This window comes from Anopheles coluzzii, chromosome 2 (genome assembly GCF_943734685.1).
Source record: "Anopheles coluzzii chromosome 2, AcolN3, whole genome shotgun sequence".
Classification (NCBI taxonomy): domain Eukaryota; kingdom Metazoa; phylum Arthropoda; class Insecta; order Diptera; family Culicidae; genus Anopheles; species Anopheles coluzzii.
This window is the reverse complement of record NC_064670.1, coordinates 22,170,447-22,196,044: the sequence shown is the minus strand read 5'-3', so window position 1 is coordinate 22,196,044 and position 25,598 is coordinate 22,170,447. Positions and strand designations below refer to the sequence as shown.

The window sequence follows — 25,598 nt, the reverse complement described above, 5'->3', positions numbered from 1 at the left end:
ATATGAATTTTATGAAATAAGTTATTAATTGCATGCAATTAGTACTAAATTTAAGCAAAAAAAACTTTTTACTACATATTTTGATGAATAGTTCCACTGACACAGACTGAAATTTTAGCAATCTAATAAAAAAACAACATCAAATGGATTCAATCTAAATTATTTAAAAACCTTCAATTTAATAAAAATAATTATCAATATCTCATTTGCTGCAACCAATAAAACTGATATTTTTTTTTATTTGTTATCAAAATAAATCACCCTCATCCAAAATGACACACCGAAAAACGTAACAAAATGCAACGGATTTTGGACCCAATTTTGTTCGATTCGCTTCATCCCTGCCCTCTTTCTCCCTTTTTCTCATTATCTCTCTCTCTCTCTCTCTCTCTCTCTCTCTCTCTCTCTCTCTCTCTCTCTCTCTCTCTCTCTCTCTCTCTCTCTCTCTCTCTATCTCTCTCTATATATCCCTCCGGAATCTCCACACTAACGGGTGGGCCAATTATCGCGAATTAAAACATCGCCGTCGATAATTTACGCACCATCAGCGGGGCGGATCGGCTGATCGGCTTCTGGCATTACGGTGGCGAATTCGCGGTTTGGAATAATTCTTCCCGTTCGTTTTTTTTTTGTGCAGCGTCCCGCAGAAGTAAAAGAAAGAGGACACTGCAAGAGAGCGCTGTCGAATCTGTGGATATGCATACAAAATTTCCGCTGATTCATTGTTACGCAAACCGAACCGAACACAAGCCGCGCAGGCAAGGCAACAAGCAAGCCGAATTATTCATTCATGATGCAACAACACATTCATTCTTGATTAACCGCGGATGCTCTCGTTCAATGGAATAACTCTTCCATTAATGATTGTGCGTGTGTGTGTGGCGGAGAGATTATCTGGCCGGTGAGAACAGAGCATTATTTTATTTGATCGATTGCTAGTTCGCCTGCGCTTGCATCCATCACAGCGCGTTGTGTGTTCGCTTAAAGAACTTAAGCTCAACAGTATTGATACTGAAATTAACATTATAGCCGTTCTTTAATTACATTTTTCATCCAACAGTTCAATTGCTACTTATCGCTAATACTCTCTCCGTCCCATCCTTCCCTTCACCCTTCACTACAAGGATATAAATTTGCCCATCTAATGTACTGCCGCCATAATCGGCATAATTATCCATCACGATCGGCTAGAGCGATCGCACACGAGCAGAAGGGGAGGGTTAGCGTTACCGTAAGCTCAACGCTCCAACACGACGCCATCGCGACGGGAGCACACACACACATACACGATCGCGACCAACCAAAGTACCAAAATAAATACACAGCTTACGCGTAGTACCTCCGTACTGCCGAAGGTTGGATCGAATCCGACCAAGCAAAACCCTCACCGGTTTGCCGGTGCAAAAAGCCACCCAAACCGTTCCAACAAATCCCCCTCCCTTCCCCTTTCCACCACCACCACCACCACCACCACACTGGGGCGATAAATTAATTAACCCAATCAGTGGGCAACGATCTGGCCGGCCGAACCAAGCCGAGAAATTAATAGTCTTAATTGAAACGTGTAAATTTATCACCGACAATCAGCCACACACATTGTGACAAAATGATAATTTTTCTTACCCTGCAGAAAACTATCACGAAGCCGAGCGGTACGAGCCGAGCGATCCTCCCGGGTGGGTCGAAGTAAGAGAGGGGGGAAAAGCGACGATCAGAGGCAAATGCAAATGTGTCAACCGCTGGTATGGGTTTTTCTCTGTCTTTCTCCCACTCCCAGTGAGGGCTAGAAAGAGAGAGAAAGGGAGAGAGATTGTGGGTTAATAGGGGAAGGTGTTCCAAAGCCTCTGGGAGCCTCATCCCCCCCCCCCCCTCATCATCATCCTTCTTGTACAGTGTGGCTTGTGTGTAGCCAGTGCGGACGAAGAGATCGAAAGATTGGGCGAAAGATTTGCAGCAATCTTCTCGCGATGCATTTTGCTGCACAGTAGCACAGTCCTTCCTTTTCAGTGGGACAGTGGGTAAAGATGAGGGTCAAAAATGATGCATCCACAATGTGTGTAAATGTTTAGTGTTAATTTTTATAAATAATTCAATTTCATTGGTTTCTTATTACTGGCTAAAATTTATGTTTTTGACCATCAATTCCCCCCATTAAACTAAGAAAGTGATTTTTTTTTAATTTTATCCACCACATCTATCCCACTGTCCAACCACTACTGGGTGTCCTCTGGAACTGAAATTGCAAAAAAAAGAGAAAAAAAATCCAACCATTGCATCGTCCCGTTGCGCACAAAATGCATATATGCATTTTGTTTTATGCCGCCGTATTTTCTTCACCCACAGATTCGATTGGACAAAGACAGACAGAAAAAAAAGACAAATACACTAAAGCTCACCGAACATCGATGCTCCCGCACACCCCGTGCAGGGGAGGCTGCACAAAACGAAACGAGGAAACGAAACGAAATACAATAACAATAAAAGGTTAAAATAATAACACAGAGAAACGAGATTGCATCAAATTAAGATAATAATTACGGGCACACCATTTTGCCAAGCTGGCAAGGCAAAGGCAAACTGCCATCATCCCCGTACCCCGTACGGTTTGCGTCGATAATTTGCGTAAAGGCTGGAGCGCGCACACACACACGCAGACACCCAGCAGCTAGAGCAGTAGAAAGGAAAGGATACTCTTGTTTGCATACTACACACATAGTCCGCGGCCCCGGAAAGGGTGCAAAGACGCGGGAAGGGTGGACGAAACACATATCGTCTCGTGCAGCGCGCGGTCGATAAACTTGGAACTTCCGCGGCCTCTCTAGCAATTACTCACGGAATCACGGTCCCCCCAGCCCCCCCACCCCAAAAACAACGGCCTAAAGGCGATGGTGGTGGTCGCGGTCTTCGTTCGTACCCCCGACAGCTGAACATGCGGGGAGCACAGGAAGAGCAGAAGGAGCTGAACAACCCGCACACGGCGCACGGTTTTGGAGATAATTTAATTCAATTAAATAAGACAACAGACCCCTCTCAGCGGAACGCCAGGCCGTGTACACGTATCCCTTTTCGTATCGGTTTGCTGAATGAATGGATTTGGTGCTGGTGCTGGCAGTATCCAGGAGGCGTGGAGGTCCTCGAACCACACCTTGGGCGTGCAGAGATTTGCGTACAGAGAGATTGGCGTAAAAAAAATCAATAAAAGATAGCACAGTGGCGAGCACACGCTTGGTGGCGCAGCTTCAGGTGTGGGCGCACTCGGTGGAGCCGGCGAGCTGGTCACAAACATTCGTGCCAGTATCGCTTGTCCTTCGGGTATCCGGTAATTGGTCGGATGTCGCCGTGATGCAGCAGGCGTGATGGCCCGGTACGGAAATGAAGCCATTCACTGGTACCGGCCGGTCGTGACATTGTGACTTGGGAACGTAAAACGGTTGCAGAAGGGGGAGGGGGGCAAGGATAGAGCGCTTCGATGCCTCATATGACCCTTGTAGAAGTTGGCTAATGTTACAGTTTTTTGCTGCATGTTAGATCAGGCAAGTAAATGGAGCAGTTTTGTAGGGAAAAGACTCGATAAAGGATATCAAATGCGTCTATTAATGACTCCTGATGTCCTCCTAAACACCTCCTACAGGGGTTTTCCAGGGGTTCTGAAACTTTTGGCACACTATCGTGACTATTTCGCACGGTAAGTGCTACTTTGATGGTATTCTAACACACCCTTATTAGACTGGCTCATTTAAAATGAACATTGAACATTTCCAATATACCTCTCAAATAAGGATATCAGTCTAATAGGAATGTCCTCTAAAGATATCAGAGTACTCTGAAAATCTCAGTACTAGCCATCCCGGGAGAAATATCACTAAATGAGTTCCGAACGATAATCCAGGTACTTGAAATCTACACAAATGGGGAATAAGTATCCATAAAATTTTACAAAAAGTCCTTGAGAAGTAATTCAATCTCCTTATGTCTGTCTGTCCTAATGTCTTGCTGAACTAAGTCACACCATGCGAAGGACACCAAACAAATGCAACCTTTTTAAAGCTACCTTCAGGTCGTTCACTTGTTGGACTTTTGCTCTCCAAAGATCCCTCAAAGCCCTTCAGCATCACCTTTTCAAACCGTTCACACACAATTACACTCGCCTCCATTGTCGCGCTTGCGGGCAGTAGCTGTGACAAATACAATACAAAACCACTGGAACAAATGGATCTTCCCTTTAAAAAAGCCGCCTTCGCAACACCCTAAGGTTTCTGCCTTTACGCACCACAACAAAGCCCGAACCAACAGCGGTTCGCCGAGAGTTCAGAAAAATAAATCACGAAACCTTCACCGGGTGGTGAAAACTTTGCCCAAAATCTTGATACTTCCCCTTGAACCACCAGCTCACCACCTCCCTCCCAACCATTCCCAATCTGTGCCACTTCCCCGGAACAGTGCCAAACGACCTACCTTCCCCCCAGGGGACTCTTCAGCTGTCATTGAGCGGTCTTATCGGTGGTTCCGATAAAGGTCCACCATACCCTCCCCTGGGTAGGGGAGGACAAAGATAGCAGCAGCTTCGGCGACAACTTCGCTGGAATGTGACAATCACCCGGCCCCTTTTCCCTTGCTGTAGTACACCCCTCCCACTGGTTAGAATCCACTTTCGATTGCTTCCAGTGCAGCGATTGAGAGATTTATCGTCACGGCATGCGTCGCGCGTCCGTCGCTCCTGGGTGTGCGGCGGATTTTCTCCCGTCCACCATCAGGTCGTATCAAGCTGCCTGACTGCGCTGACTGGCTGGTGTATTGGCAGGGATTGTTGTGATTTAAAATTCAAATCAACCATCAAATGCAAATCGACAAATTATTTCCTCGTTTCGTTTCGTGCGGTACCATGCGGCGGCCCGCGCAAAAGCCTTCCCAACTGTTGTCATTGCTGTCGGTAAAGGGAGCGGCAGTCAAACAGGCGTTCGATCCGTGCAACAACGTGTGTCGTGTGGTTTGTGCAAGTGCTCGGGACAATCTGATCAGGATACCGTGGTCCTGGCGTCCACAACCCCAAGAAGTTGTGCGATAACCTGCTCACGCCCGAAAGGTCATCGTGTTTCTCCGCGCGATTCCTCCCTCTGGCCCGTGTAACGCACGTCACGGAACGCCCTGATAGACCTGACATTCCGGGGACCATTTCGGAAAATGCCTTTTTTATGTTTCACGTCTGGTGGAAATAAAAGAGGAGTGGGAAGACGATAACAAAAACCCAAAAAAAAACAACAACGATGGAAAGTCATACACTCACCGCCTACTACATATACGAAACACACACAAGACATTTTCCGTGACTTTTCGGCCGGAAATGATTTATGGTGTTCTTATTGCCCGCGACCAGCGGGCACCACGCCAACCCGGAATCCCGGAAACGTAACAGCGGCAGGGAGGACAGTTCTGAAACAATAATGGCATGAAGGGCAGAAGGGTGTGGGGGAAAATGGAAGAAAATCATACATCACATAAAACACTCAACTAACAGTGAAGTTGAGCAGGAGCTCCTTCTGCTTCTGTAAGTGGAGTGTGTATCGTGCTGAGGAGGACATCATAGACATACTCACTTATTGTAAAAGGATACGCTTAGGAGTTGTGCATCGGAGTTTATTTTCAGGAGCATGATGAAGTAGGTTTTCTGTGAAAGAAAAACATGATAATAATTTTAAATCTGCTTTACGCAATTGTAACAAAAATCTCCAAAATTTACCACAACTCTTCACTGTTACTACCGCTGTTCCAATAAATCGTCGGTTCGGTCGTTCGGCTCTCACCCAGAAGACTTCATATCGCACGCATGCATCAGTCGGTGGTTTATGTAATTGTCCAAAACATGCCCGGTGTAGTATATCATGTTCAATAAATATTTATGAATCTCTCTGCCCGGCCCTCTTTTCAAACCCGAATCAACGAACGCACACAAATCCCGGTGGAGAAATTCCTACAAAGTGAGCCTTGGAAATGGAACCACTTCCGCTGCGCACTCACGACAACAATTCGCCCTGCTCTTGCCATAGCCATAGAGGGGTGTTGTGCTGCCTGGGAAAGTAAGGAACATTTTCACATTTAAGGCGATTTGATTTTCCCTTCACTTTCCACTTTCGATTTTCCCATCGATTTCGGGACACGAATCGGAATTCTAATCACCTTGCCTGTCTGCGCACGCTACGGCTATAAATAAAACTGTCAATCAAACGCCACAACATCGCAGTATGCTTTGGGATGCTACACACCCGTCTCCCCCATCGGCTGGGAACAAATCTGTCACACCGCAAGTTCTGTGACACCGAACTCGAAAAGAAGCACACCTTCGCAATGAACTATCTGCTTCACTGTCAGCGAAGTCCCGGCGCGGTCATACCCATCCCGCCGGAGCTCGAAGAGCTGATGCAGGACATTAGTCGCGAGGTGCTGCGCAGCCAGCCCCCGAACGTGATCACCTTCCTGGCGGACTACCTGGAGGAGAAGCTGGCCCGGCGCGAGAATCGCCGCGTCGCGGAGAAGATTGTCGATAACGTGCTGGACATTAGCCTGGACATAGTGGCGATGCTGGAAGCGGTCGGCATCGATTCAACGCGTGCCGAGGAGGCGGTAAAGCGTATCCGCGAAGCGTTCCACCACCATTTCGAGACGAGGCCGGACAACGAGCGGTTGCGCGAAACGTTCCGGGAGCGTGACGTGCTGGAGCGGCTGGTCCGGGAGTGCCACTTTACCGAGCAGGAAGCACGCAAAGCGTCGCGCATTATCGAGCAAGCGTACCGGACGTACTACTTCCGCAATGCGTACAAGGAGCAGCATCAGGTCGCCGGTACGGGTAAGGACTGGCGGCAGGCCGCCAAGCATACGCTCGGGCTGTACGCACAGACCGGTCCAACCAGGGAGGAGATGGAAGTGGCAGCGCGGCGTATTCAAGTGGCCTATCGGGCGTACTATACGCGCCGGCGGCAGGAGCTGGACCGGAGTGCCAAGATCATCCAGCAGGCCGTACGGACGCACCAACGGCGCCGCCTGGAGGAAGCTGCCCTGGCCGGTGTACCTTCTGTCCTGATCGCGCAGGAAATTGTGGGCGAGCCTGTTGGCGAGCAGTACACACCTTCGGAAGATATTCGTCATTTGATCAACGTTTCCCTTGGATGCTCCGAAGATGTTCCCGAGCAACAAATGCGCCGACAGCCGACACCAGCTGAACTGACCACCGACGAAGCGGCCACCATGATCCAATCGGTGTTCCGTGGCCATCAAGCACGAAAACAGATCGTCCCCAATGCTGCTGCAGCGGACGCACCCTCCCAGCTGGACCCGGACCAAGCTGCCACACTGCTCCAATCTACCGTTCGGGGACATCTGGCACGCAAGCACGCTGGGGAAGAAAAAGTCAAACATCAAATGGCCACCATGCTGCAGGTAAGTGCCGAAGCCGGCTTCCGACTTCTTCCCACTGACCCCGAACTAATAAAGCCATCTACACGCCCTTCACAGTCTCACGCCCGCGGTCATCTGGCCCGCAAGCGACTGCCGCGGAACGGGCCACCCGACGGTACGGACCCGACGGAATGATCGTCCTCCTCTCGAATGTGCCACTGTTCCCGGAAGCCATTCCACGGTGTACTTTCTCACGCTCGTTTGCACCGTGTAGTTGGCTGACAACTGAGGCTGCGCGACACTTTCCAGCACCGTCAAAATTTAATTAATTAAACCATCCTTCGCCCCTCTACACGGACACGGGCGTTATGCTATATTCCACGCAACATTGAGGTACGCAAGTCAACGGTGAGCGCGAGATCGTTCCAATTTCTTGCCCCAAATGCGCGCCTGTTTCGGTTTCCCATCTAGTTGCCTGGCGGTGATGTGATGTTGCTGTTGTCATGGTTTCTTGTTGTTTCTCCCAAGAACACTCCCGGTAGGACCGTGCGTGGCAGCACTTCTGCACACGCTGCCCGTTTACGACCCTACCGTGTGAGTTTATTTCCATTTCCAAAACCGCGGTCCTGCGTTAAAGATAGGTACCTGTGCGTGTGTGTGTTGCTCTAGCGGGATCGTCGCTGTTAAACACGGCTCCACCACTATCATAAAGCGGTTGGAAGAATATCTTGCGTGCGTCAACATAAATAATTTAATTACCTCGTGTGAGAACCTTCGACGCGCTCGGAGCCAGCCAGCAGTCATTCGGGGCGGGGCGTGAGGAGGAGGTGCTGCACATAAAACCACTGAGACTAAAACGGTTCGCTCGTAAGTTCATCTCTCCCGCCACATGAATCATCTCTCATCCATCCAGTTTCTCTTCTGCCGAATTGCTCATTTGTTGTTTTCGTGTTAGACGTCACACTATAATATGCCGCTTTTTTACGTTTTTGGATAGACTTCAAGAGCGGATAGAAAGAGAGGACAGGTACATTGGATTCGCGCTAGCGTGCTAAGCCCCCAGGACCACCAACGAGCATGGGACAAAAGCAGCACGAAAAATTAATGACCCCTCACACCGGACTGCGCCGTTTGGGGGGCTAAAGGGGAGCTTAAGGTCGCGTGGGTCCCGGCCGGTCCCGAAACATAGCTCCGGGAACACTTGCAATGACAATTTGCGGCGCTGCAGGTCCAGTTCAGCAAAACAGCTTCCAGGTGTCAGGGCCCGAAAGGTCCCAACCCGTCCTGTGTGGCCCACGGGACAGCACCAGCCAGCGCCAATCGTTGCTGGCTGTCGTCGTTGGGATGTGTTTTTGGGTGATTTCCTAGTTCTGAAAAACACACACACACACACACACACACACACACACACACACACACACACACACACACACACACACACACACACACACACACACACACACACACACACACACAAACACAAACGGAAGCCATGTCATCTACTGTCCTCAACATCCGTGTCGTCTTGGTTCACGTTTAACAGCCAGTTCGGAAGCAATCAAGTGTGTGTGTCGGTCCTATCCGCAGAAGGTCTTGCCTGCGCCCTGGGTTCTACCGCTCTCTCTCTCTCTCTCTCTCTCTCTCTCTCTTTCTCTATACCCTAGACGCCATTTCCGGACTGTTGCACGGAGATTTATGGCGGCTTCCGACTAATTACGGACACATGTAACGCCGACCGTGCTGTTGTTATTGCGGTTGTAAACTAATTGAGATCGGGATGCGTGAGAAAGTTAAGATGTACTGCGGGCCCATTCTGTCCTCATGGAGGATAAGCTGAAATTATATATTTTTAAAATGCTCACGTAAGCCTGCGCTTGGATTGAGATGTCCCAGTTACCCGCGTGCTCCTTAGGAGAAGCACTGTCCTTGTGCTCCGTTCCAATGTTCGTTTCGGAAATTAAATTAATTACCACCGTCTGACCGGTCCGACCGAGGGTTTTTTTACGCCTGCAAACGAATCGATCAAACTAATCTCCCGCAAACTGGACACCTTCGGTCGACAGTTGCCAAGCAAAGGCCACTAAACACAGCCCAAACCACACAATCCAACAGTCCGCAAAACCAGACAAATGGCACCGCATTTGTCGTTGGTGACTAAGTTCTCGGAACGGAGTCTACTTCCACCGTGAAGCATCTCACTCGATGTCGACCAGCAAAAGCCGTGGACACGGTGCTACTCTTCCTTTCGCCCCTGGTCGGTATTAGGTGGATTAATTAAAATGTGTCCTCCTTTGTGTCATTATGCTGTAACCCGCGGTGAGCGGTCCGGTGTGACCGTCACGCTGGTTCGTGCAAAGGGAGCCTGCTCTCGGAATTCCAATCCTTTTCGGTAATGTATCTCGTTGTTGTAGTTTGTGTGGTTTTCAGGGAAAAATCCCCTCCAAACAGGATTTTCCTTCCCCGCTCTCTCTCTCTCTCTCTCTCTCTCTCTCTCTCTCTCTCTCTCTCTCTCTCTATTTCTCTCCCGTGTTGCATTATCTGTAAAATTTAATAAAAGTTATCACTCACCACCACCACCACCAGAGAGTCGCGCCATCGCTGCTATCGATCATTGTCAGCCGGAATGTAATTATGCATGTGTGTGTGTGTTTGGTTGGAACCCTGCCAGCGCACACGAGATGGATGAGCATAGAAGTGGTCACCGGCCATACAGGGGAAGGATATAATTGGGATCGTCTGTTACGTCGGTCATAGTGCGCCCGGCGTCCCTGTCGGTTATCCTCGCATCATCGAACCATTGTTTGGCAACGGTGTTTTTCGGCGAGGCGTTGAAGCATTACATCTGGGTGTTGGGCCGGAAAAACCACTATACCCACAACAACAACAACAAAAAAGTGCCACTCCGATGACAACAATCGGGTGAGCCACGTGATAATTGTTATCTACCAGCCGATTGGAACTCATAAATGTTTCATAATCACATTACGCTTAGAACGCCAACGAACGTCGTGATGGCACGCTGACGCCGCACACTGAAGGACACACGGGATCGTCCCTGCTCGTGTGTGTCTATTGTAAAGACCGGAACCACTGACACCGGTTGTTGTTTGCACATGGTTGCACTTGTATAATGATGGAACGGTGGTAGCTCGCTAGGTACGGAGATGAAATTGATTTTTGATTGCAATGCCGCCCCAGCCGCGTGCTGGTGTGGTTTTGTAAGGTGACAATTATTAGACCCGCAACAGAAGTGCATTGTTAAGGTTAAACGGTGGGTGTGTGTGTATTTGTCACACAGAGTCGTTCTCTTTCACTTTGTGGTTACACACGCTTTAGGCTTTAGGCAACAAATGCAATCGTACAGTTACACACTTGTCTCGTCCGTAATCAATTAGCTGTTTCCTACGTGGATAAGACTTCCTCACTGTTCCTGCTTTAGTCTAAAGAAGATTGTCTCTTAAGCAGGAAAAAACAAACTCAACAGCAACATTATCTGCCCCTTGAGCTGGACACACATAAGTAACACGACACTCTCCTCGGGGCAATTCAACACCGGAAAATGATTAACATATTAAGGAGTCGAAAACGGAACAGAGCACAACCCGCACGGCGACGATTCTCTTCCTCTGCTCTGCTTTGTGCTCATCGTTCCTTTCGCTGTTTGGGACGGTCGCCTACACACCTATTCCCTCTTCTTTTTTGTTTTGCTCCAGAATGCAGGAACATATGATTCCCATACCGATCGATGACACTCGCAGGAAGCGATTGAAACGGCCGGTGGAGGGAGAATGTATTAAGATTATCCTACGACGATGACGCTTCCGACGCTTCCAACACTGGAGATATGAAACGTGCATGAGCTCTGAGCGTGAGCGAAACCTCGCTAGTACCTACTACCCGTGTCCCAGTGGAAGCGTAAATCACGGGGCCTAAACGTTTCCCCGTTAGCCTCCGTCACCGTTTGCGCGTGGAAGCGAGTCAAGTTCACACGGTATCGTATGTGTACCGGGGGTCGGGGTCGGGAAATCGGAAGCCCAAATGCACACTGTGGAGTTCACCAGCTGGTGATTGTGCCCCTGAGCACAACCGGAAGAAGGTCGGCAGGTCCGGGTCGAAGCGCATCGTCCACCGGAGTCAGAAGCGGTCTCTTTCCCCGCCTTGGTTCAAGTGCCTTAAAACCGACTTCCTTCGGGCACTGTCTTGCGGTGGGAAAACGTAAGCAAGAAATTGCACTCAAGTGGGTGCATTATCATTTCGGGTATGCAAGCGGGATGGCATTCGCTTGACCCGCTAAACAAACCCTTGAAGTGTTGCTACAAAATATAAACTCAAAAAAAAAGAAGAAAATGGACACATCCAATTCAGGAGGAAGTCAATCAAAGCTATTGATGTGACCGAGCGGCGGCGAAGCACACATGTCTGCGTACGAAAACACGTGCACACATCTCCCCGTTTGACGCGCGCACATCATGCGTCTCTTGCGCAACGATAGAAAAACGCACCGGAACAATCTCCATCTCTTCTTCCACTGACGTGTGTCGACAGGCGGAAATGGATGGCGCCTGTTTGTGGTGAAACACCACGGACGTGCCATTGATTAATCGCGGTAAATAGCAAAAAAAAGGGAGCGACAAAAAAAAACAACCAAATCAGCCATGTGGTGTGCCATCACATGTCTGTGTGGTTTTTAATTGCATTTTTCCATCCGGCAGGCGAAACATCACCTCACATGGCACTACGCCACCAGTCCCTTCTCTTCGCCCTTTACAGATGATTGTATACAACAATCAGTGAGTTCATTTTGCTAGAGCCTTTAATTTTGCATCGTTTTTTAAAATGAAACAATATTTGCAAAGTTTAAAAAACCTCCAAATATGTTTTATGGGTTTTATGTTGGGTGAAAAATTCCGAAAACATCACAACTTTCCAAACAACCATCTCCGACACAAACTCCATATCAAACCCAACTTCCACCACGAGAACATTGTTTCTCCCGTTTGGGTGTTTATGTGTGTGTGTGTTTTACCTTTCATGCTAATTTATGGCTAAGTGACTACTCACGACGCCAACACCTGCGGCCTGCGGCATGAATCGGCCCGTTACACGCAGGGACACCCGATGTTGCCCGAAAAACATCAAGGAGGGGACCAACACACACACACACACACACACAACACTCAAGCACTTCTTAATTACAAAAAAGCGTGCCTGTCGGAGCACGGAGCGGGATCTAAGCAGCATCACTTTTAGCGTAATAATTGATACCAAACCCAACTGTGTTGTCGCGCGTGTGCTTATACGCGACCACGGCTGTCCCGTGGCTGTGGTGTCGTGCATATGGGGCCCTCCTCTCCCAGCATCTCTGACGGAACAGAGGGGAGTGCTAAATGCTAAATGAGATAAGTTTGTGGTGGAGAAGACTGCTTTTTAGGGCAAACCAAGCAGAAGTAGCAGCAGCAACCATGGCGATAAATTAGACGGATGGGTGTGCTGTTTCTTTCGTACCGACTTTACGTCGATCGATCGTCCGCAAAAAATAGCTCCTTAGAGGTTCGTCGTTTAACGCCAGCTCGGTGAGTGAAGCCAATGGTAGTAAACAGGGCTAAATCTAGCTTCCCAAAACTCCCGATGAAAGATGTGTAGTAATCCTCCACCAAACATGGATCAAACAGTTGGCATCCCTCCACCGGGTAGTAGTGGCAAACTCCCGACGCTTCAGTACAGTGTAACCATCCATTGGCATCAAACCATCTACTCTACTGATTAAGTAATTACTCTGTCTCTCACTTTCTCTCTCTCTCTCTCTCTCTCTCTCTCTCTCTCTCTCTCTCTCTTTCTCTCTACCTTGCCCTTCTTTTTCGAGCACTCATCCTCATCGGCGGATGTTAAATGCGGTGAACCAACCATCCCATTAATACACAATCTCCACCACACGCCGCACCGCCAAACATTGTTGTTTTTTCAACAACAAAACTGGTGCAAATTCGCCAGTAGCTTCGCTCCCCTAAGTACGGAGGTGCGGAGGAAAGGTACTTAAATAAAAATAATGAAGCGCACCAGCTGAAGTAGCGGAGAATCGGCGACTTGTGAAACGAGGAACCCTGCTGCAGGTAGACACACAGCATTTAAAAACAAAGGGACATGATATTTAATTCCCGCTCCGCGCTTCACCCGCTAGCTGATCCAACGGTTACACACACACACACACACACTAAGTGGCGAACAGCAAAAGGTCCTCGTTAATCTTTGGCTGGTTGGTGTTGTTGTTGGTTTTTTCCTCCCCAATTCTGATCGTGTTCCGTCCTAGTGACGGACAAGGATCCTTTCGCTTTGAGCGTAAATTTTGCTACCAAACACAAATCATACAGTAACCGTGGTAAAAGTAAGAACATCAACCGAAACACATACAAAAAAAACACACACACCAACGAACGAACAAGTGAATCCTTCTTCGATGCCGCCCGCTTTAATGGCCGGCACACGGTATTATTAAGTACTTAACATAATGACCACCAGAAGCTGGCGTGAAGCAACAAAGGCTTGGTGCAAGAAAGGGAGTGCACTTCTATCGCTAAATAATGCACTTTTTGCTGGACCCCCGACGACACACACACACACCAACCCTTGCGGGCTGGGTGTTTGTGTGACCAGCCGCAGAATTCAACGTTTACGCGTTTAATGATTATTATGATTTAGTGTGCAAAACCTGCCACCCTCTAAAATCCTTGCGCCTTTCCTCCTCCTACCCCACCAGCCCACAACACAAATCGGTAGGTGAAAGCAGCACAGATGCAACATAAACTCCCCACGCCCCACACACCCTAAGGGTAATTATTTTAATGGTCAATTTGTCACACGATGATGGGAAGGACTGGCGCGGGCGCGAATATATTCCATACAGCCAACACACACACAGTAACGGGGTCGTTACATGGTACACAATTAGACCGAAACGCCGGACTAGAGATTAATTACCCTGTGGGCAAGATCAAGTGGTGTGTGTGTGTGTGGCTCTGTGTGGCTTAATCTAATATGCTTAAGCCGAAAAGAAACGCAAGAAAATACCAGCGCCTGCAGCACCAGTTTCGTGGGTGATCATCACCGAGCGCTTTTGGCTCGTGCTCTGGTCAGCAAAGGTCAGAGACTTTGTGGAAGCTGGCACAAAAGATCAGGAACTGGCCCCATGATTGACCACACCGAAACGGGAAGATAAACGATCAATACACGAAAGGGGTGAAATTCGGTGATCGCGATCGCGATGATGTTGATCCGGCAATGGGTGTTAGGGTTCGTCTCTTCTTGTGTGCTGAGCTGTGGCACAAGCTGGGGCGCCTTACAAAAGGCGAAAACATCAATTCAAATTGATAAATTGCCGCCAGTGCTGGTGCACGATGCGCACGTGATAAAAAGCCCGAATTAGATTTGGCAATAGATTCGTTTTTATCTCGTAAGCTCGTAGGGTTTCGTGCTAAAACAAACATACAATAAACCACAGTTTGCAATGCCAATTGTGCGAGTGCATGAGTGGACGATCGATACCTTTCTATACTGAGTAAAATAAAAAAAAAAAAACGGCAAAAGACGAGCCACACAAACTCCTTTCACACTGACCGGTTTGCCATCAATAACCGTGCACGGAGGCCGCACGGGGTTGCACACCTTGCACAACCTGGCGTGATGCGCCAAGCAGACCTTAGCCCTCCAAAGAAGGCCCACATCGAATCGGCGTGTAAATCCAATTAATGGACTCTATTTCTAATTGAAATGTTTATAAATCTCCACTTAGGGTTGGGTCAGAGAGCGCAAGAGAGAGAGAGAGGGACAAGTCACACCTTGCAAACGAATGGACCATCTCCATCCACCACACCACGCCTCGGTTCACCATCATTATCGCCCGTGGTACGGCCCTCAGCTGGTTCGACGGGCTTTATTGGCAGGCCCTGCTGTCCGAGACCGTCCTGCGTCCAACAGTCTGGCGGCCGATCACGGAGAGAAAGGAATCCTCGGCTCTGGGTTTCTCGCCCCGGCTGCAAACGAGCGTCGAGCGCCCGATATTGGAAGACGTCAATCATTACTCATCCACACACACACACACACATCTCGACTGTCCCGCTGCCGCTACAGCCCCGTGACGCACACACAATCAAGCAGGGAATGTACACCGCGCATAAGGGCTGGGAGGAGGAAAGCCCACGAGGGAGGTTGGTGGGAAAGCAAACGAGAAGTGTTTTCATAAATTCATTACCGCGTATCATTTATCATTTTCTCGAATTTTTTAAAACGCGTATTCGTATAAACGTGTGCTGCCTTCGTACCTCAATCTCCCCGCCTTGGCACGGCCGATGGGCCGACGGTGTCGTCCTTTTCTTTTTTACGCGCGCGCAAGCCTTGGGCCACGATTTTTGTTCGTACCGCTTTTGAACAATATAGCCGAACGGAATCACCGCCGGAGAGGAGCGCTGGAGAAACATTTTTAAAAACCCACCAGGGAATGGATGCCACCATAAAAGATGGGAGGGGGGGGGGGGTGGTGATTTCCAGGGAACTGAGTGCCTTGTTTTTTTTTTGTTTTTTGCTGTTAGCCCTCATCTCAATGTCCTGCCGGTTGTGGAATCGTTAAGGCAGACGATGCGTTGTTTTTTTTTTTTTTAGGGGGTTTTGTTTTATTGGACCGGCCGTAAGAATCTCTGCGCATGGTACCGCAGGAAGAAGGTCGCTGTCAGACGGGATGGGCAAAGGTGCGAGAATGATAATTTCATCACACACATTCGCGCTCACACCTCGCTGGCACGGCTGGCAGGAACGCAGGAACGGGCAAACTCTTCCGAAGGAGGTGTCGTCCTTAGGCTGCCCGAAGCAGGTCAACAAGAGGCCACGGGGTGCAGGTAATTGCAAGCAGCAACCGTTCTGTCACCCCGATATTGATTGACAAAATCATTTGCAAGCAAAAGGGAGGTAAAACGAAGAGTGCGATCGCACGGAAGAACATTCCGATGGGTGATGGGTAATGATCGTTAAATATGGAATGTGATACGAGGAATATGACCGATGGAGAGGCTGAGAATTTAATTGGATATATGAGGATATCACCGCTAACTTCATTTACTAGATCATCCCGAAAGTTTGTGTTGCTTAGTGTGAATTTAATGACGTTTCTGATCTTTATATGAGTAAGATCACTCTTCAACTCAGAAAACATGTGAATTAGGAACTTCTTTGACAACAACAGCAGACAACATTTGACACCTCTATCAGTCGAACTCTAACCATGATGGCTAAAAAAGTGAGGCAACTTCGTATAGAAGCGTGCGCGATCAAAGAACGTCAGCGCTCTACGACGCAAACGGACATCGTACGCCAGTTTGTAGACGGCAAATAAATCTACAACGTAAGTGGGCAAGTATCTACAACATCTTGGCAATATTGGACAACTATCAAAGCATCGAAAGAAGTCCCGATTCCGAATGGCCGATGGCTCTGAGCAAGTTGAGGTCGCAAAGGAAGCTGACAATGTAGACCGAGGAACAAGTGGCTACAATGCTGCGTTCGCTTGACCGCTAGGTCGATGCAATCACCCAAACAGCTGAAATAGTACCTGAAGAACATGAACAAACATATCAGGAAGCAGCAGAACTTCAAAACTGCAATTATGCCAAATTTAGCAGATTTTCGGCAAAATTTGGATATTAAGTTTGCGAACCAGCCCAACATCCCCCAGCTGCGTGACATCGACATTTTCTGGACTAAAATGATGCAAAAACTCTAATCCAACAATTATGTCGCGAAAACTGAGTAAGAATTGATAAAAATCGATGTACAAACATGCCTAAACACATGTCTTTGTCCGCCATGGCGAAAATTCCGGATAATTGACGAAAGGCACCTATCGCAAGGTCGTACATGTAAGCTTGAATAATAACGATTCAATGGATGTTTATGAAAAGGAATTATCTGTCTTAGATGTTGGTCTATAGCCGTCCGATGCATCTGGAAGCATTCGTAGGCAAGCATTCGCAGGCATTGGAAAACCCTGTAAGTTAAACCTCACCATGCGACTGTTTGTGATGTTGAACTTACAGGTTTTTTCCAAGGGTTCTAATAGTTGAGGGACACTTCCTTGCCTTTTATGGGATGTGAACTTCATTTGATGGAAATTTAACTCTTTGGACTCAAAAAGGCACCCTTTTTGGACAGGCTCCTTGGAAAATCCTATTATATTTGTTTAACAAGGATGCTATAGAGTCCAATTCCCGTTTCATTGTGCTCATTTCCCGTAAGAAAGAGTCTATTCCTAGAATCTATCCTTCCCTATTTTAGTACTTTCCCTTTCCTTGAAGTACAACATCTCAACCACAGATCAGAAACTCTTTTTCAACGCGATCATTACATAAATTACAAATAGGAAGTCTTGAATTCCATCCCATCTCCTATTCGAAGGTGATTAGTTCACGATATCGCTTCCTTCCAAACCACCAGAACGAAAGGAAAAAATACACCTTAATTTGTCCCGGCTTTTGCTGCCGGCCAGCAACGAAAGCCCGCCCCAGTACAAGAAGCACTTGGTCGTCTCATCTCTCTGCTCAAGTCCAATTTGTTTGTCCAATCTCATCCACATCCACAGCGCTCCAACCCAAACCCCACTCGAAGCAGGCTCGTTTGGTCCCCAAGGGGCGCGAGTACTTGCGAGATGGGCTTTTGAAGACACACTGCAAAACTGCACAGTTAGCAGCTTCCAGCAAATTAGTTGGCACCAGCTCCCCCCCACCCACCAACCCCCTTGGGAACTGCAACGGCCCAAGTGTCATGAGTAACGTTCTGTACCTCCCATTCGTTGGCACCTTTGTGGTAGCAAAGACAAAACAAAGCATAAAAAAGAGGATCATCATGTTTCCCCTCTCCATAGCAGCCCCGGTTCTGGGTCAATGCCGGCGGATGGCAGAGCCCGGGTTGAACCGCGAACCATCAAAATCTGTTAATTTATTGAATAAAATTTATTATATTTTGATCATTAGTTACCACACACACACACACACACACACACACACACACACACACACACACACACACACACACACCACCGACGTCCCTGCGCGATCGTCAATGCCGTGGAGTCTCCTCGGAAAGGGAACCATGGTGAGAAGGGGAGAAGGAGACCCGAGGGCTCATCAATCTTTCTCCACTATTGGTTGATTACTGTACTGTGGTCGCGGGCGCACAGTTGCGCGCACAGTGCGCCTTGGTAGAATTATCGTGGTGGGCCCTTCCCTGTCCTCTTTCCCCTCCCGACGGTGATTTTGGTGGATCAGCATCCTTCACAAACGGTTTGTTCTGTTGGTTCGTTTGATATCTGTGCAGTTGGCTGCAAACTGCTGCCGGGCCCTAGAGTGCCCCGGCCGAGCCGTGTATTTATGCTCGTCAACAACAGTTTGAGTGGCTGGGGATCCACCTCTCGCCCCTCGTGTGAGACTAGGGGACGGGGCTAGGAGGAGTTCATAAGCAACATCAAGAAAGAAGGGCAAAACTGGCACTAGAAGAGGAAGAAAAGGTGCGAACGCTTTCGCACGCACCGTGGGGTTTGGGCCCCAGGAAAGCCCAAAGGAGAAGATATGATCCGTCGCCATGTATGTATGTGTGTGCCGCCGTGTTTGTTGCGGGAAGCCAAACGGTGATCATGTCAAGGGCAAGCCCATTTATCAGCTCACAAAATCATTAAAAAAGTTAACCGTAAGTGACCGGGCTTCGCGGAGTTAAGCGCACGAAGGACAGACAAGAACGAGAAGCGGCAAGGAATTCTGGGTGAAGGAAGCGCAGCACACGTTCTATTACTTTTTATCCACCCAATGGTTGTACCATTGTTTTACCGGATCTGTTCGCATACCCCAGCAGCAGGAGAATGTGCAGCAGAGGATTGCAGGAAAAGTGCATTCGCGCAATTGTTGGGCCGAGGGCTTTTACTCATATATACATGAACATGGGGTGCGTGAGGTTGAGAGGTTGCGGCGCAGAGGTTAAAGGTGTCGGACCGTTGCTCAGCCCCAGAGTAATGAATAGGCACAAAGCTGACAAAATATTTATTTCATAGAATTATGACACTGGCGGTGGTGGTGATGGTGGTGGTGGTGGTAGTGATGATGGTGATGGTTGCGAATAGGGCAATGAATCATGTCATTTGCTCAGATGCTGCGAATAGGAATGTGATCAGACCAACCAACCGGCAGGTGCGGATCTCGTTCGTTTGCTTGCGATCGTGGTGATGGAATTGATGATGGCGGTGGTGGTACTGTTGTTTATTATCGTTGTTTCTGCTGATTGCAAATTGCATTGGTAACGAGAAGAGTTGAGCTTTTCATCGGAGTCTAATTAAAAATTGCTTTTTTAAACGACTATTTTCATTCATACAAGTTAAAAGTTCAATACTACAAAATCGGAACAATTATTCTACTTGACTTGGTAATGGGATAATGCACGCATTAAAAAGAACACACAAAGAAATATAGAGTGATGGTACACAATCTAAAACCAAGATTTTACAATTGCTCGAAATTTGCTTCAAGGCTTCGTTAATTTATGATCGTTAATTTTGCGACCAAGAATTTTGCGACCAAGAATTTTGCGACCAAGAAAGTCTTGGTCGTAAATGTCTTGGTCGCAAAATTCTTGGTCGCAAATGTCTTCGTCGCAAAATTCTTGGTCGCAAAAGTCTTCGTCACAAAATTCGCAATATTCTTGGTCGCAAAAGTCTTGGTCGCAAAATTCTTGGTCGTAAAAGTCTTGGTCGCCAAAGTCTTGGTCGCAAAAGTCTTGGTCGCAAAAGTCTTGGTCGCAAACATATTAGTCGCAAAATTTATTGCGAATCATTTCTGAACATGTCATGTCATTTTGTGCTAGAGGTATAGAATACGGCATGAGTCGAACTGCAAACGGCTACCAGTGTGAGCCACATGGAGTTGCTGTACCCCAGAGAACCAGCAACTAACTCATCTACGTGTTCTCATCGATATTAAACGGAACATTTAGCTATTAACTCTCAGCAGTACCCTCCCATACCTTTTCCCACGCAATCGAGTACTGCAATAGGGACATCTGTCGCAAACCATTTTCACCGTTGACTAAAGGAAATGACTGGAACCTACACTCAAAATCTACCCCTTCTCGCAGTGGCCACCATGTAATCGTCCTTGCGCCCAGGCCAATCACTTCCCGCCCGCATGTGCACTTTATTGCTGGAAAAGTGCAACTGCACATGAACAATAATGAGTTCACAATCGTGGGTAAAAGTAAAGCAACCTCAAACCTCGTCAGTGCCGTAATTAGGCACTCCGGAAACCACTAAAAACATTCGACCCGAAGCGTTCCAAAAATTCCCACACTGACCAACAAACACTGATTCAGGATGCGAGATTTTTAGCTTCGTTTCACCCCGATTCATCTAACCCCGCTTGGTAGGGTAATGACGAACATTAAACTGTTGTTGTGGATGCGTTTTATGTGCAGGGGCGGCAAAGGTCCCAAGAGCAAACCACTAAAACGGGAAGGAACGGAAAAGTTAATCAAATAACATTATCAACCGAAACGCTACCGATTTGATGTCCTGGAATTGGAAGGGACAGTGTGTGTGTATGAGAGAGAGAGAGAGAGAGAGAGAAAGAAAGAGAGAAAGAATGAAAAAAGCTACTCGGTACTTACCCGAAGCAGTAATTACACCTTTAAGCACACAGATTTGACGTGCAATGCACGATGTACGGTCAGTGGTGCATGCACATAAATTACACAAGGGGGACAGCAACATGACAGGACCAACCAACAGCGTCCGATGTTGAATTGTGCTGTCCGATTTATGTACGAATCAAAATGCCACCACCACCACCACAGATACGCACATCCTTTTGCCCCATGTGTCCATTCCGGATGCAGGTTGCAGGATATAAGTAGACAGCATATATCCTGTGGACAGCGAGAAAGCGAAAGGGGCGCACGAGGAGCCCGCCGCTGCTGCTCACTGCACCGGAACCGAACCGGAAAAAAGCACTCGAACGTGGAAAAATGTTGCAGTTGCACCACCAACACAGCAGTAGTAGCATGTACAATTGCCGAAGCGTAAATGCAGGGACGGTAGGGGGGTAATTTCGTTTTTCGTGACATATTCCCGCGATTTGTTTGCCCGCTGAGCTTTCGATTAATCCGGGAGGGGGTTGTGTCGGCAACTGTTTCAATCGCTGCAACAGAAAAGGGTCGCTTAAAAAAGTGTGAATTTTATAATTACAATTGGTTGGTTTTTAATGATTTCTACCCTCATCTTTTTTTTTTCTCGCTGCCAACTCCTCCCCTCACTCATGCACCCTGCCGGATGATGATGAATGTGGTTCGCCCATTCACATCGAGTCCCATAAATCGTTCTTCCGACGCTGCAACGCTGAAACGTGCTGAAGTGTGTACCGTGGCGGCTGATAATTTACTGTTCACAACCTTTAGCACCCGATTCCGAGCCTTCGATCGATTGCTGTTTTTAATACAGGAATCCAATCCGTTTGCTGTTTTTGTGTTGTTTGATTATTGAAATTTTGACACTTTACCAGCGACCCCAGGCCCGTTCTACGTGTTTGATGATGGACGGTTTAAAAGTGGTTCGTTTCAATTCGCTCGCAATTAATTTGAGCTTTTTTGACTTTTAAAAGGTTAAAAGTCTTTACAGAATCCATCAATTGATGAATTAATTAATTCATTTCGCCCTTTTACGATTCCAACTGTTCAAAAGATGCATTTTTCCTACAAAAACTAATCCTTTTCCCTCTTAGCAAAACTTTCCCGAATTAAATGTCACGGCCCCCCGTCACGGCAAAGGACGCTTGGCAACTTTTAAGCCACTCCACCGATAAACACGCTCAATTAGCTTCGTCAGCTGCGGCACCCAGCGAAGAGCGAGCATCATTAGCATACGAAATCGACCCTTCGCGCGCGACACAATATTGTGCCACAAACACACACACCGGGCATCGCTTTTAAAATGTGACCGCGCCACCGCCACCGGGCATCTATTTCGGGCACGCCCGAGCATTACTACTAACCGAATATCGCGCTAAGATTCGGGCTCCGCTATTCTGTCCGCCCGCGTTTGTGCAGCAAACACGGCCTGCAACGCTCCGTAGTACAATTGCTTCGCGATTATCGCGCGTTGTGTGCGTGTTGTACTTGAAAAACTCACTCTCCCCATAGCTTGGCATAGCTCAGATGCTTCGTGTGCGTCCTTCGCGAGAGTGGTTAAAGATAAAAACGTTCCGATAGCGCGACACTGCCGTTTCTTCGGTGTATATCTTTGCCGTACAGCACCTAAAATGAAGAAAGAACACACACACACACACATAAAATGAGATCTTTTATCCTTTGGGGGGGTTTTGTTACAATCATGCTGCTGCCGGAGCGCTCGATTCCGCACAATCGGCATGAGTTTATCACGGGCAGAGGGACTTCCATCCGGGGGGTGGATGTTAACACAATGCTGAGGGCGGAGACTGCTTGTGCAAATTTTCTTAAGCAGATTGAGCTGCTCGTTCACAATTACGCTCCAACAGTTCGTTGGTATATTTGCCGTTCGGAGGATAATAAAAACAAAATCCACCGCCACACCGACCAAAGAAAGTTGCAAATAATCAACCGGCACAGCCGGTAAATTGGTGTGCTGAGGGCCATGAGGGGGGATGAGAAGGAACGGTGGGAGTGCGCACGTGAAAGGGAAGTTTGTAATCTTCCGTTACACAATCGGCGCTGGAGATTTATGCCGGCTGGAAGGTGGGCGCCGCAGTGTAAAATAAACTCTGCTGTATTTAAGACGAGCGTTTGTCCTTTTTTGTCGTGTCCTAAGAAAGGACCTTCGTGAGAAGTCTTTTGAAACGAGCTTGTGGGATGGATGGTGAAGAGGCAAGAGCATTTCTTACTCTTCGGCTTACCGGGATGCTATTAGAAGGGTTTTCATGGAAGCTATTGATCCAATCGAAACGTTCGGCGCACGGTCCATTTAATCGATGCTGACACTGAAGATGAATGCAAACATATGGATAAATTAAAACTTGCTACCTTCCGCGACGGGGGTGGGTTTCTTCTCATTTACCTTCCTCAACAAAGGCTTATCGAAGGCGGTCTTTAAGCACATTATGCTTTCTAGCCGGAAAGATTCACTATGTCTTACTACGCTACTTACTACGGTGATATTCATTTTGCTTCACCACAAACCATTCGTTTCATTTCGTAAACTTTATTCTTATTCCACCCGGAACGGACCAGTGTTCCACGGGCAGGCACTTACAGCTCGTCACCCTTTGCCTTCTTCGAACGCGGTTCTTCGCCCCGGTTGGTCCGAAACTCCGCGTAACGGCTCTCGAGAAACTCGAAAAGTGCACTCATGCAACTGTACGATGTCATCTCGTGTTTGATATGGCCTGCGGGGACGAATTAGAAACAGGGAGAATGCCAATTAACAACCACTACTACCACTTCTTCGACGCAGTTCAATCGATCTGTAGATAAGAACGGCAAGCAAGCCCATTTGCAGCCCGTTGCTGCATACTATGTAGCCATTTTATGAAGCATCATTCACATCGCAGCAGGCATGGATATGGTTCCTTGACACCCTTTCTCGAGATGCTCCCTTGTGCTTGCACTTACCGGCCGAGTGTCGGGGAATATCGTGCTTGGTGATTGTCAGCGGGGTGTCGAGTGGATCCTTAGCCGTCACCCAATTGCGGCCAATCTGCGGCAACGATAGCGGCAAACGAAAGAAACAAAAAATCACTCGTCACACTCCCATAACAACCCATCATCCATCGTCATTTACCTTTTTCAACGCGTCCGGCACGAGCGAACTCGCGTGGACACTGTCGGTAAACCCGACCGCAAACACTTTGTCGCGGAAAAAGTCCGGAAATCGTTGCGCCAGCTCGACCGTTACCACACCACCGTAGCTGTGCGCGACGATCGCGACCGATTCGGGCCGGCTGGCCAGAATGTACTGCTCCAGCACGGTGGCGGCGTGCTCGGTCGGGTTGCGGCTGCCACGGATCGGCTTCCGCGCTCCCTTCACCGTGCGATAGTTGTCGTTCGTGTTGAGCAGCAGCACCTCGTAGCCCAGCTCGCGGCCCCGCCGGATGTACGGGATTTGCGTGCCCGAATCGAGACAATCGTTGATGATGAGGCTGCGGGCCCACTGGCCGGCCCGGACCACGCCGCTGCCATGTATCAGCACGAGCAGCTTCTTCGGCCGGTCCAACTTTTCCACCGTGCTAAACACGAACGTGGCCTCCTCGGGGGGCACATCGGCCGGCACGTACAGCTTCTTCAGGCCTTCCTTTTCCTCCAGCCGCTCGTAGACGTACTGCGTGATGACGTCGCCGAGCGCCTCGTAGTGGGCCTGATTCTCCGACAGCGACGTGTACACCTGATAGTCGAAGACGCGATCCGTCAGCTTGCCCGTGTCTTTGTCAAGCTGGCGCAGCTTTCCTTCTGTGGAAGGGTGAAAGAGATGCAAGATAAACAACTGCTTCCGGCACTCGGGAACCTCTCGCACTCACCTTCATTGAACCCGTAGCCGAACCCCTCCAAGGTGGTCGGATAGGTGCGCTCCTCTGAGGCGGCCATTCGGATGCCGGAAATCGCTACGAGCGCCGCTGTCACTGGTGCTGCTGCTGCTGCTGTTGCTTGGCGCCACCGGAACAACCCGCCCGACGGTGCTGCTAGTAGTTTGGCGTGCTGCTGCTGCTGCTGCTGGAACAGACGAAGCAGAACCCTCATAAGCTATCGGCTAGCTGCCGGCGGCGACGGTCTCGTTCGCGAACAAGTGTTTCCCTTCTACGCCTTCTACCAAAACCACACTGACCAGCTGCAATGCACCGAGAGTGAGCGAGATTATGTAAAGTGCAGGATACATTGATTAAATAACCACCCGAGTACGCTAGTACACGCCCGAGCTAGTACGCACCACCTTTGTTTATGTCCTCGAACAGGCCACTCGTAGCAGTGGCAGTCTTGCTTGTTCCGCTTTTTCGCGCTCGTTTGTTTTGAAATTTGGCATTGATCTCGTTTGCCCCGTTTGACAGATGGCTTCGTTAAAAAACGGGCTCTAATGGCTTCGTTCAATCGCAAGCGTTCCAAACGTTTTCCTGTTAGAAACGCTTCCCAAGACGCACACCTCATACGCGGGCGGCTAAATCCAACTGTTC

The 25,598-nt window shown here is 48.5% G+C and overlaps 3 protein-coding genes across 8 annotated transcripts in view; 2 read left to right on the top strand and 1 right to left on the bottom strand.

The window, feature by feature from the left end:
• LOC120948091 (calmodulin) overlaps positions 1-25,598 on the top strand; it is a 100,805-nt gene that overhangs the window by 49,307 nt on the left and 25,900 nt on the right. The gene's annotated exons all lie outside the window — the stretch shown is intronic.
• Positions 5,666-7,741, top strand: LOC120953263 (uncharacterized). Its single transcript, XM_040373057.2, has 2 exons — positions 5,666-7,431; positions 7,507-7,741. The coding sequence occupies exons 1-2, from the start codon at positions 6,250-6,252 to the stop codon at positions 7,582-7,584; spliced, it is 1,260 nt and encodes a 419-aa protein (XP_040228991.2). The 5' UTR covers positions 5,666-6,249; the 3' UTR covers positions 7,585-7,741.
• LOC120948873 (FAM172 family protein homolog CG10038) lies at positions 23,623-25,466 on the bottom strand. Of its 6 annotated transcripts, none has more exons than XM_040365681.2 (5): positions 25,358-25,466; positions 24,951-25,258; positions 24,218-24,882; positions 24,049-24,133; positions 23,623-23,822 (listed from the first exon to the last, which is right to left on the bottom strand). In XM_040365681.2, exons 2-5 carry the CDS (start codon positions 25,168-25,170, stop codon positions 23,686-23,688), a joined length of 1,107 nt encoding a protein of 368 aa, XP_040221615.2. In that variant the 5' UTR covers positions 25,171-25,258; positions 25,358-25,466; the 3' UTR covers positions 23,623-23,685. The 6 variants fall into 6 exon arrangements, with proteins under 6 accessions (XP_040221615.2, XP_049462441.1, XP_040221613.2 ...); XM_049606484.1 differs by having other exon boundaries at positions 24,951-25,140; positions 25,358-25,435; XM_040365679.2 differs by having other exon boundaries at positions 24,951-25,137; positions 25,256-25,364.

What these genes read in the sequence shown, in the direction of transcription:
- LOC120948873 (XM_040365677.2), bottom strand. Translation starts at nt 25,306, where the DNA reads ATGTATCCTGCACTTTACATAATCTCGCTCACTCTCGGTGCATTGCAG. An exon ending in CGGCTACGGGTTCAATGAAG is followed by an intron (nt 24,883 to 24,950) that starts GTGAGTGCGAGA and finishes ACCCTTCCACAG; the next exon opens with AAGGAAAGCTGCGCCAGCTT. An exon ending in TATTCCCCGACACTCGGCCG is followed by an intron (nt 23,823 to 24,048) that starts GTAAGTGCAAGC and finishes TCGTCCCCGCAG; the next exon opens with GCCATATCAAACACGAGATG.
- LOC120953263 (XM_040373057.2), top strand. Translation starts at nt 6,250, where the DNA reads ATGCTACACACCCGTCTCCCCCATCGGCTGGGAACAAATCTGTCACAC. An exon ending in AAATGGCCACCATGCTGCAG is followed by an intron (nt 7,432 to 7,506) that starts GTAAGTGCCGAA and finishes CGCCCTTCACAG; the next exon opens with TCTCACGCCCGCGGTCATCT.